Here is a 12,302-nt window from a genome sequence, read left to right as displayed (position 1 = left end):
GTAGAGCACTATCCTTGATCTTGAGTTCAAGCCCCATGACTGATAAAAAATAAATAAAAATAAAGCACTTTCAAATTATTAGTGAGAAATTTGAGCCAACTTTCCTGACCCTAATTATTACGTAATTTGTGTTTATTTGTGGATTTTTGCATGCATGGGCAAGGTTCCTGGGGCTCTAACTCAGGACTTCATGCTCTCACTTGGCTTTTTCCATTCAAGGCTGGTGCTCTACCATTTGAGCCACACACTCTATTTTCAGCATCTTGAAGATTAATTGAACCTAAGAGTCTCACAGACTGGAGCTCTACTACTTGAGCCACATTTTCACTTCTACTTCCAGCTTTCTACTGGTTAATTGGAGTTCAGAGTTTCATGGACTTTCTGCACAGGCTGGCTTCAAACCTCCTCCTATCTCAGCCTCCTGAATGAATAGGTAGGATTTCCGGTGTGAGCCACTGCTGAGTTACTGAAATAAAAATTTTATAATGTATTTACTCCTTAGATAAAGGAAAGGAGGCTGGATGCTGGTGGCTCATGCCTGTAATCCTAGCTAGTCAGGAGGCTAAGATCTGAGGATCCCAGTTCAAAGCAGCATGAGTAGGAAAGCCCATGAGACTCCTATCTCCAATAAACTATTCAGAAAAAGGCAGAAGTACTGCTCTGGCCCAAGTGTTAGTGTGCTAGCCTTGTGCACTAAGAGGCTCAGGGACAGTGTCCAGGCCCTGAGTTCAAACCAGGACTGGCAAAAAAAAAAAAAAAGATGAAAAATATCACTTTACAAAGTCAATGTGTGTTTTTAGCTAACCATAAATTGACCTCTTTACCTTCCCACCCTCCTTTCTTCTAGGTCCTTCAGTTGGGACCTTTTTCATTTAATATATTGGGTATTGCCAGGTGCCAGTGGCTCCAACCTGAAATCCTAGCTAGTCAGGTGGCTGAGATCTGAGGATCACAGTTCAAAGCCAGCCTGGGCAGGAAAGTCCGTGAGACTCTTACCACCAATTAACCACCAGAAAACCAGAAGTGGCTCTTTCGCTGAAATGGTAGAGCTGTCGCCTTGACCTTGAGCTGAAGAGCTGAGGGACAGCGTAGAGGCCCAGAGTTCAAGTCCCACAACCAACAACAACAAAATCATCTTGACATATGAAAGTACTGAAGTATTATGACTCTCAATTTAATATCTAAACTTTCTGTGAGGCAAAAACTAATCTGGAACTTCTTTCAGTAATATATTTACAAAATAAACTGGATAAGGAATGTTTGAAATAGTAACATTTTAAAGCCTGTTGCACATCAGGCACTGACAGGAATCTGACTGAGCTAATGATGATTGCTCTTGAATAGCTTGTGGTAGTTGAGCCAAATATTTACTCAAATGTTGTAATAAAATACAAACAATAACATAGTGAAACAGCCGTGAGCCAGTAGATCACACCTGTAATCCTATTGACTTGGGAAACTGAGATCTGGAGATCACAGTTTAAAGCCAACCCAGGCAGGAAAGCCTATGAGACTTCTATCTTAATCACACACACACACACACACACACACACACACACACACACACAGAAGTAGAGCTGTTTCAAGTGATAGAGCACTAGCCTTGAACACAGAAGCCCAGGAAGAGCATCCAGACCCTGAGTTCAAGCTCCAGAACAGGCATCAAAAAAAAAAAAAAAAGAAGCCGGGCGCTGGTGGCTCACGCCTGTAATCCTAGCTACTCAGGAGGCTGAGATCTGAGGATCGCGGTTCAAAGCCAGCCCGGGCAGGAGAGACCGTGAGACTCCTATCTCCAATAAACCACCAGAAAACGGAAGTGGCGCTGTAGCTCAAGTGGTAGAGCGCTTGCCTTGAGCTGAAGAGCTGAGGGACAGCGCCCAGGCCCAGAGTTCAAGCCCCACGACCGACAAAAAAAAAAAGATAGTGAACACATACACAGATGTTTAATATAAGTAGATGATATGTTCCAGCAAAAGGAAGTGGGAGGTTGAGGTGTATAACATGGGAAATGTTGAACTATTTGGGAAACAGAAAATAGCTGGAATAAAGACCATGTTTAGTGGCATAGTGGCAGGTGCCATTTAAGAGATAATTTTGGAGGTTTGGGGACATGGTCAAAGAGTAGAGTTCCCAACTCTGAGTTCAAATCCATTACTGTCAGAGAGGGAGGGGGAGGAAGGGAGGGAGGGAGGGAGAGAGAGAAGGAAGAAAGGAAGGAAGGAAGGAAAAGAAAAAAAACTGTTTAGTTAATTGGAGTCACAGGTGGTATGTTGAGGCTTAAGACTTTCACTCCATAAATATTAGGTGGCCCCTAGAATGTTCTATAGTGAATAAACCATGACAAAATGAGGCTTACACATTTTAGAAATGATATTAGATATTAGAATTGAAGATAGATGTTAGAAATAGATATTAGAATTGAAGATAGGCTAGCTAGGGTGAAGATTAGAGGCCACCTGGTTAGAAAATTACACTGAACTGAATGAAACTCTGAACACAGAAAACATTACCAAATGTTTCACTGTGAATTTAAAGTTGGCTTTTTCAATGTGTGGGGAGAATGCCCTTTGAACTTTAGCATAAGCACGTCTCAGATTTGCCATTAGCTTCCAAAAATGAGAAAACTGTAGTATTCTTTACATAGCATAACACTTGACTAGATGCCCTTGAGCTATTTCATGGGAAAATGCAATCAAAACTAGTTTCCTCTCGAAAAGGGCATATGCAAAGACAATCTATTTTATTATAACCTAAGGAAAATATGAAGTGGTTTTTTTTTATAGAATCTTCATGTTCTCCATTAGAAAAGAACACTAGTTCTTTATGTCTGGGGGTTGGGAGGGGGGGTAAAATCCATTGCTAAAATGACAACCCTAGTGTAGAAAAAAAATCCAGAATCTTGACTTATAGTCTAAGGAAAAGCCAGTAAGGCTTATTGGAACAAAACAGCACATTCACCTAAAAAAAAGAAAAAAGAAAAAGCATGAAGAATTCCTTTTCCCCTCCATCCCACCCAAATACCCTCCCTTAAGAAGAGAAGAGCTCTCTGCTTTTCAGGCAACAAAATACAATTTTTTGTGTGTGCTGGTACTCCAGCTTGAACTCAGGGCCTGGGCACTTCCCTTAGCTTCCACACTTAGATCGATGCTCTACCATTTAATCTACAACTCCACTTCCTGCTTTTGTTGTTACTGTTGTTAATTGGAGATAAGCATCTCCTGGCTTTCCGGCCTGGGCTAGCTTCTGTGATCCTCATATCTCAGCTTCCTGAATAGCGAGGATTACAAGCATCAGCCACAGGCACCTAGCCCAAATAACTCTTGTATTGATTCCCTCATTACATTTCCTTCTTTTAATGGGGATTTTATTTCTACATTTGTAGTTGCATAGGATGTTTATTAAGGAATCTTATAGTAAAAAGATCTGTTGCTATAACATCTATTTTATATGTTCCAATGTCCAAGTTTAAGTAATTTCATGGCTACCTTGACTACTTCCCATGAGTAAAGTATTTCTTTAGTAAGAGAGGGCCTATGCACATCAGGTCCTCCACGTGAGTAGAATAAATTAACTCCTGCCTCCAAACTGCTGAGAAAAATAAAGCACTTAAGAAGATTAGAGTCCATTTTCCTTCCTGACAAGCCACACTGAAATTACATAAGATTAACTCCATTAACACCATTTCCCATTCTTTAAAATAGTCGACTATTAAGCCAGGCTTCAGTGGCTCACACTTACAATCTTAAGTCACTCAGGAGGATGACTTCAGATGGTAGTTGAAAGTCAACCCCAAGCAGAAAAGCCCATAAAGCTCTTATTTCTAATTGACCAGCAAAAAGTTAGAAGTGGAGCTGTGGTTCAGGTGGTAGAGTGCCAGCCTTGAGCTAAGGGACAGTGCCCTGAGTTCAAACTATAGTCAAAAATAAATAATAGTATTATTTTAATAATCATTTAATAATAAACTAATGACTATTTCGAAGCAGCATTTAGATCAGGTATGCTTTCAGAAGACATTTCAGAATGCTTAGAGAAGCTAATATAAGCACCATTTAAAGATTTACAATGGGGTGAGGGGCACTAAGAGATTGTTCTTGCAGCAAGCATGAATTAATAACATGGAAAGATGGTGTGGTTTTCTCTTTGACATTTGTCCGCATATTCTTTTTGCAGGTGGCATTTTAACTGAAATAAAAATTTGAAAGGATATAGCACTGTTAATCCTTTACACACAGAAATACATTAACTGGCTTTTGGTATTTGTCATTGTATCTTATAGAGCGCTTTGAATATCAGGCTGCCTGAACATGCATTGATAATTGCTGTATATCTGGCATTGTTTTTCAGTCTACTGAAAAGTTCATAGATTACACGGAAATCCAGATTACAATAGTGCCACAAAATATCAACCTATAGTCAGGTGCTGATGGCTCATGCCTGTAATCCTAACTACTCAAGAGTCTGAGATCTGAGGATGGCAGTTCAAAGCCAGTCTAGGCAGGAAAGCCTGAGACTCTTATTCCTAAGTATCTACAGAGAAAGCCAAAGTGGAGCTGTGGCTCAAGTGGTAAGAGTGCTAGCCTTGAAGCTTTGAGCACAAAAGCTCAGGGATAGCACCCATGCCTTGAGTTCAAGCCCCAGGACCGGCACCAAAAGAGGAAAAGAAAGAAATTTTAAATATTTCAAAGTAGGCACCAGTGGCTCATACCTGTAAATCCCAGCTACTTACAAAGCTGAGATTTGAAGATTATGGTTCAGAGACAGCCAGCCAGGTAAGCCCACGAAACTAATGGTGGTTAATTAGAACCAACAAAAAGGCAGAAGTGGAGCTGTGCGTCAAGTTGCAGGGCTCAGCCATGTGCAAGAAAACTCAAACAAGAGGTCAAGGGCCTGACTTCAAGCCCCAGTACTGGCACATGCACATGCACATGTGCGCGCACGCGCACACACACACACACACACACACACACACACACACACTTTTAAACAGTTCAGAAGTACTCAGAGAAAAAGTTTTTTCCTACTTCCCTACACCTTCCTCCAACCTCTTTTTAATCAGTGTTTGCTGAAGTAGACTCTAGATAGTTCTCAAACTTAAACCCTAACTCAAACCCACTACTTAATTCCCAGATTTAGAAACAATTATTTCTCCTTTCGAGGTGTGTGTGTGTGTACGTGTGTGTAAACCCTCTAAAATGTAAACTTAATATACACTTAATCTGGGTACTGTTGGTTTATGCCTGTAATCCTACTTACTCAGAAGGCTGAGATGGCTGAGATCTGAGGATCATGGTTCGAAACCAGCTGTAACAGGAAGGTCTATGAAACTCATCTCCAAGTAACCAAGGAAAACTGAAACTGAGGTATGTCTCAAGTTATAGTGCCAGCCATGGGCAAAAAGGCTAAGGAAGCGTAACAAAGGACTTAAGTTCAAGTCCCAGTACAAGTACAAACAATAATAAACCAAAGCACATGCTTATGAATTGATGACATGTCCCCCATAAATGGAAAACACAGGTCACCAATTCTGTCACAGTATATTAATAAAGTCCCCAGGGTGGGAAAAAATCACGACAAATACTATTATTATATAAACTGATTTTCCACATGAATGGTATCCATAGTAACTTGGAATAAACTTAGTGATCCTTTCTTTATACATGGGTAAACTATTAAGTAAATAAATATATCTACAATTACAGTGCCATCTACAGGCAAAGAAAGTAAATGTGTGGTAGCATGTAATGCTTTTAGTATTTTCTAATGGCTACTTTACATTTAAAGGCAAACTAAATTTGATCACTTAAAAGTTGTGACTGAAAATCACAAATTAACTGATTACATTTGCAAGACACAATTTAACTTATGAAGTATTGATAAAACATGCTTTATACATTTTTTTTTTAGGGTCCGGTACATGGGGCCTGAACTCTGAGCCTGAGCGCTGTCCCTCAGCTCTTCAGCTCAAGGCTAGCCCTCTACCACTTGAGCCACAGCGCCACTTCCGGCTTTTTTCTTTTTGCTTATGTGGTGCTGAGGAATCGAACCCAGGGCCTCATGCATGCAAGGCAAGCGCTCTACCACTGAGCCACCTTCCCAGCCCCTATATTTTATTTTTACTACTACTGAATAAAGCATCTCTCATTCCACAAATACCTTAAAATTGTGAAGGTAATTTTTTAAAAAACCAATGGTAATACTGCAATATCTCAATGTGAGGTTTTTGAGACTGGTATATTGCTAAAGTATACAATGACCAAAAAAATAATGTGTGTGCTATCTGTGTTATACATATATATATATATATATATATATATATATATATATAAAATGTAACATATACATATACATATGTATATATAATTCCAAATGTGCTGAGCACCAGTGGCTCACAGCTATAATCTTAGCTCATCAGGAGGCTGAGATCTGAGGATCACATTTCAAAGTCAGCCCAGGCAGGGAAGTTTGAGAGGCTCTTATCAAAAGCCTTAAGTGGAGCTGTGCCTCAAGCGGTAGCCTGCTAGCCTTAAACCTAAAAGCTCAAGGACACCAACTAAACTCTGAGTTCAAGCCCAGGACTAGCTCATATACTAATAGAATTTATCATGATGTTACCAGCAATGAGAAGATGCTCAGATCAGATTTTTGCAAGAAGTATATGTTAGTCACCTCACCCCACTCTAAATTTAATTGATATAAACTGCTTACGATGGTTTATGATATGGAATAGTTTAACAAACATCTTCCAAATGCACAAACGTTTCCTTCCTCTAGCAACTTGAGACGTGAAAATAACCCTACTGTCACTTACTAAGTTGGTATTAACTTGATTTTTAAAAAGAATCAATAATATATCCAAAGTCACAGGAATATATTTAAGATGGAGTCTGAATACAGTTGTGCCTATCTCTAGAAGCTGAGGTTAAGATAACAGCAAAAAGACACCAATATAAGCAAAAAGCCAGGGATCAACAGATATCAAAATATAAAAAAATATGAAAAAATCTGGTTTCAAGTTTTATCAAAGATTATTTATCAGAGTGGGAAACTTTCTGCTTGTGGGCCCTGCTGTAAGGCACTCAAAATTTGCCACAGATACATAATACTTCTTGTAGGCTGCCCACAACCCGTCTGCCTATATTAGTAATTTTGTCTGGTCATGGGCATTCCTGATGTCCATAAAGGAGTAATAACTAACTCTTCTGAGATAGCTATCATGAGAAGGAATGGTATTTCCCATGTATATTGCTTTGATCAATTATTTCAAAACTGGGAAAGGATGACAAGAATAATTAGCACACTGTTCATCTCCTTCCCTCCAACCATGTGTTTAGGGTCACTCCGTTTCACTTTCTAAGCAAAGGGCAAGAAGATATGAACCAAGGTTGCAGCAACTGCTTTACCTTTTACTTTTCATTAGCCTATGTTCCTAGTAGTTTAAAAAGATATGCTGCACACCAGTAGCTCATGTCTGTAAAACTAGCCATGCGAAGAGAGCTGAGGATCAAAGCTCAAAGCCAGGCTGATCAGGAAAGTCCATGAGATTCTTATATATACTTAATCAGCAAAAGGCTAAAAGTAGAGCTGTGGTTCAAGTGGTAAAGGGCCAGTCTTGAGTGAAAAAACTTTGGGAAAGAACCCACTATACACACACACACACACACGTCTAAACTATGACACAGAATGAAAGCCATTGAAAGAACATGAAGTTTGGAGTCATACAGATCTTAAATTCACACTATCAGACTTGCTGCATATCCCTAAAATTTTAAAACATCAAATCCCAATTTATTTGGATGTTATAAAAATTAAAAAGAAGCTGGTGACTCATGCCTGTAATCCTAGCTACCCAGGAAGCTAAGATCTGAGGATTGATTCAAAGACGGCAGGACAGGAAAATCCATGAGACTCATCTCCAATTAACCACCAGAAAACGGGAAGTGGCACTATGGCTCAAGTGGTACAGCACTTGCCTTGAGGTGAAGAGCTGAGGGATAGCACTCAGGCCCAGCGTTCAAGTCCTACTGCTGACAAAAAAATAAAATAAAATGAGACAATTACAAAGCTCCTGGTAGATACTCAAGAAATATTAGCTCCTCCTCTGGCCAGGAGTGACACATGTAAGCCAAGTGTCTGTGGCTCAGGCCTGTAATCCTAACTATATAGAAGGCTGAGATGTGAGATGCAAAGCCAATCTGGTTAAAAAAGAAGAAAAAAAAAAGTCCATGAGACTTGTATCTCCAATCAACCAGCAAAAAGTCAGAAGTAGAACTGTGGCTCAACAGGTAGAGTGTCAGCCTTGAGCATAAAAGCTACTGGACAGCTTCCACACCCTGAGCTCAAGCCCCAGTACTGGCATACAGGAAGAAAAAAAAAAACCCTGATGATACGGAGGGCATCCACTTTAAACATCATGCTTCATTATCTCTCTCAGGCACACTGTAGCATAACATGAAGCATCAAGATCAAAGGAGATGGCAAGGGAGAAGTTTGCTGCATGGATGTGAGACCCTTCCAGTTCCACAGCAGTGTCATGATCTCCAGAAAGCTGGTGTGTTAGCTTGTGAGGCCATTTGAGAATCTGTCGGTAGCATCCTGGTATGTTCAGTTTGAGAGTCGGTACTTTAAAACGACATGTCCGTAGCCCATCTCGGCTAAGTATTTCCTGGTACCACTGCCCTACTTTATTCTTTGGGTATAAAATGTTGTATCCAAGAACTGGCAGAACTACCTGGGAATGAAGAGGGAAAAAAGAAACAATAATAACAATATACATATGAAACAACCCTCATTAGAATATATAATTATATGTTACTTCTATGACTGAGACCTAGATCTGTAAAACATCAGTCTCAGGACCTAAACCTTATAGGCAGACTAAAATATTCTTTGAATAACACACTATGATACCTTTAACACTGCCTGGTAATGAAAATAGCTAATGGAAATAAAGAACTCAGCTGGACATTGGTGGCTCATAGCTATAATCCTAGCGACTTACCAGACTGAAATCTGAGGTCCCAAATAGAAGCCAACCCAGGCAAAAAATCTGTGAGACATTTATCTCCTATTAACCGACAAAAAGCCAGAAGATGGAACTGTGGCTCAAGTGGTAGAGCTCCACTCTAGAGCAAAAAAGCTAAGTTTAAACCCCAGTACCTGAATTTAAAAAAAAGAAGAGTTAATAAAAATGTATAGAATTATAAACTGAATGTGTGTGTATAAATAAATAAGTTAATTTAGAAATAACTTAAAAGCAGGAAGTGTGTCAGGATTTTATCTTTGGTGGGCAATGTTTGTCCTTAATAATTTATACGAAAAATTTACCTGGTGCATTGCATATGTACTAGCTGATTCCTCTTCCTTAGTTACCAGGTGAACCTAATTTTTAAAAAAAACATGATGAAAATATGAATGGTTACCAACTGTTTTACACGACTGCAATTTTCCCTAACTCTGCTGGGTATAATTTGATTCTTATACTAAATATGCATATATGAAAACAAGATCTTTTCCTAATAGCCTGTCTCTGGAGAAAATTAGCTTCTAATAAAAATTAGAACAGTTCTTACTGCCTTCTATACTGATCGCTAAAGCTGGAAAACAAAGAGAATGGGAAGCTGCTCTGAGACAATACTGTTATTGCAGACTTTTTTTTTTTTTTTGGTACTGGTGTGAGGCTTGAACTCAGGGCCTGGGCTATGTCTAAGCTTTTGTGCTCAAAGCTAGTGCTCAATCTCGTAAGCTTCACTTCCAGCTTTTTTTTTTGTCGGTCATGGGACTTGAACTCTGGGCCTGGGCGCTGTCCCTCAGCTCTTCAGCTCAAGGCGAACGCTCTACCACTTGAGCTACAGTGCCACTTCCGGTTTTCTGCTGGTTTATTGGAGATAGGAGTCTCACGGTCTCTCCTGCCCGGGCTGGCTTTGAACCGCGATCCTCAGATCTCAGCCTCCTGAGTAGCTAGGATTACAGGCGTGAGCCACCAGCGCCCGGCCACTTCCAGCTTTTGTAGTGGTTAATTGGAGATAAAAGTCTCAGACTTGTCTGCCCAGATTAGCTTTAAACTGTGATCCTCAAATTTCAGCTTCCTGAGTAGCTAGGATGACAGGAGTAAGCCACTGACATTTGGCTTCTTATCTCAGTCTTACCATCTTCTCCTAACTTACAAAGGGTTTTTTCCTATTTATTTATATATTTATTTATTATCTTTTTTTAGTATGTGTGTGCACACACACGTATGCGTGCATGTGTGTGTGTGTGTGTGTATGCCAGTTACTGGGCCTTGAGTTCAGGGCCTTGATCTCTTGCTTGGCTTTTTTGTTCAGGCCTGGTGCTCTACCACTTAAGCCAAAGCTCCATATCTTTTATATTTTATTTGTAAGAAGGGTGTTTGACGTGATACTTGTATGATTGTTTTAAGAAGTGTTGTGTTTTTTTTTTAATTTTATTTTATTTTATTTGTGAACATACTGTACAGAGGGGTTACAATTAAGAAGTGTTGTTTTTTTTAAAGGAAGCTTTGCTGTCTTTATGTCTTTCATTGTGTAGCATTGACCAATCTGAGCTAAGTTCAATTGTCAGCAGATGAGCATAATAGAAATAAAGAGATAAATTAATAACGTTTTAATGTGTTCCCCAAATTAGAGCTTCTGAAAATGACTGCTCCTCATGCTACCTCCACACCCACGGTCAGATGATACTTACTTTACTACTGGAGAAATGGTCATCAATGTCTTCCTCCAAACACACCAGATCACCCTCCACTACCTTGCATCCGTAGGTGGCAAGTCTGTAAGATGCTGCCTCATTCCAAATCTTGCTGCTATAGGCATGGACATAAAATATGCGCATGGAGTGGGGGAAAGAGAACCAGGCCTGAGTACATCCCTCCTCTGTCATGCCAAAACGATGCAGGGACTCCAGCAGTGCCCTTTCTCGAACTTTGAACTCGGGCATCAATGAAAGTGTACCCTTTACATCCTCTGAAATGAAGAGCAAATCAGATCTTCAGTCATTCATAGAGGTCTTTCTTATGCTGACAAAACAAAAGGCAATCATACTAAGAACAAGCTGCTCAGAGCTCAGCAATATCAGTTAAATCTAGTTACACCTCTTAAAACGTGTGTGTGTGTGTGTGTGTGTGTGTGTGTGTGCGTGTGTGCGTGTGCACACATGCTTGTACTGGGGCTTAAACTCAGGGTCAGGGTGTTGTCCCTTAGCTTTTAAGCTCCAGGCTGGCACTCTACCACTTGAGCCACAGCTCCACTTCTGGCTTTTTGGTAGTGAACTGGAGATAAAAATGTCATGGATATTCTGGCCTAGGCGGGCTTTGAACCACGATCTTCAGATTTTAACCTCGTGTGGCAAAGGATTTTGACCAAAGAAAACCAAGAAACTATTTCTTTCCTCTCCTCTAATCCCAAGGAGTAATTACAACAGATCAAATTCCCAGAGAGCTGGCAAAAAAAGTAGCACTATCATGTAATAAAATAATTCAAAATATAATACGTATTACAATGGATTTCTTTACACACTCTGAGCAATAATGCTTTCCTGCTGTCCTAACATTTAGATTATGCATCCCTATTGCTATACACAGAGTAGAAAGCTTTACATACCAGTTTGAAGAAAATATTTCTTTGCGTTGTTTACAGGATCATCCAAGTCTTCTGGTGTAAGAAATAATTTTATTGCTTTCATCTTGCAAAACCAAGCAAGCAAACATGTTAAAGAAAATGTTAAATTATATTTGTGCGTGTATGTGTGTATGAGACGGGAGGGGGGAGATAATCCCAGGACTTGAACTCAAGGACTGAGTGCCATCCCTGAGTTTTTTTGCACAAAGTTAGTGTTCTACCACATGAGCCACAGCTCTGCTTCCACCTTTTGGTGGTTCATTAGTGGTTTTCCTGCCCAGGCTAACTTTGAACTGTGCTCCATAGATCTTAGCCTCCTAAGTAGCTAGGATTAAGAAATGAGCCACTAGCACCCAGCCAAATTACATTACCACCCCCCCCCACCCTCATCGTGGGGCTTGAACTCTGGGACTAGCCACTGTCCCTCAGCTCTTCAGCTCAAGGCTAGTGCTCTACCACTTGAGCCACAGCGCCCACTTCTGGCTTTTTCTATGAATGTGGTGCTGAAGAATCAAACCCAGGGCCTCATGCATGTGAGGCAAGCACTCTACCACTGAGCCACCTTCCCAGTCCCTTCTTTCTTTCTTTCTTTCTTTCTTTCTTTCTTTCTTTCTTTCTTTCTTTCTTTCTTTCTTTCTTTCTTTCTTTCTTTCTTTCTTTCTTTCTTTC

At 40.0% G+C, this 12,302-nt stretch overlaps 1 protein-coding gene across 2 annotated transcripts in view; it reads right to left on the bottom strand.

Moving 5' to 3' along the window:
• Nucleotides 1-8,335: 8,335 nt before the first annotated feature.
• The window catches only part of Pus7l (pseudouridylate synthase 7 homolog (S. cerevisiae)-like), an 18,327-nt gene continuing 14,360 nt past the window's right edge, over nt 8,336-12,302 (bottom strand). Inside the window, exons 6-9 of one of the 2 annotated variants that reach the window (XM_013018739.1) lie at nt 11,616-11,697; nt 10,702-10,979; nt 9,325-9,378; nt 8,336-8,728 (exon numbers count right to left, since the gene is read on the bottom strand). In XM_013018739.1, coding sequence (XP_012874193.1) covers nt 8,402-8,728; nt 9,325-9,378; nt 10,702-10,979; nt 11,616-11,697 — 741 coding nt within the window. In that variant the 3' untranslated portion in view covers nt 8,336-8,401. The remainder of the gene's footprint in view (nt 8,729-9,324; nt 9,379-10,701; nt 10,980-11,615; nt 11,698-12,302) is intronic. The other variant, XM_013018740.1, reaches the window with a different exon arrangement.

This window comes from Dipodomys ordii, unplaced genomic scaffold, assembly GCF_000151885.1.
Source record: "Dipodomys ordii isolate 6190 unplaced genomic scaffold, Dord_2.0 Scaffold42, whole genome shotgun sequence".
Classification (NCBI taxonomy): Eukaryota; Metazoa; Chordata; class Mammalia; order Rodentia; family Heteromyidae; genus Dipodomys; species Dipodomys ordii.
Note: the sequence above shows the minus strand (reverse complement) of the source record. Positions and strands in the feature narration are given on the sequence as shown.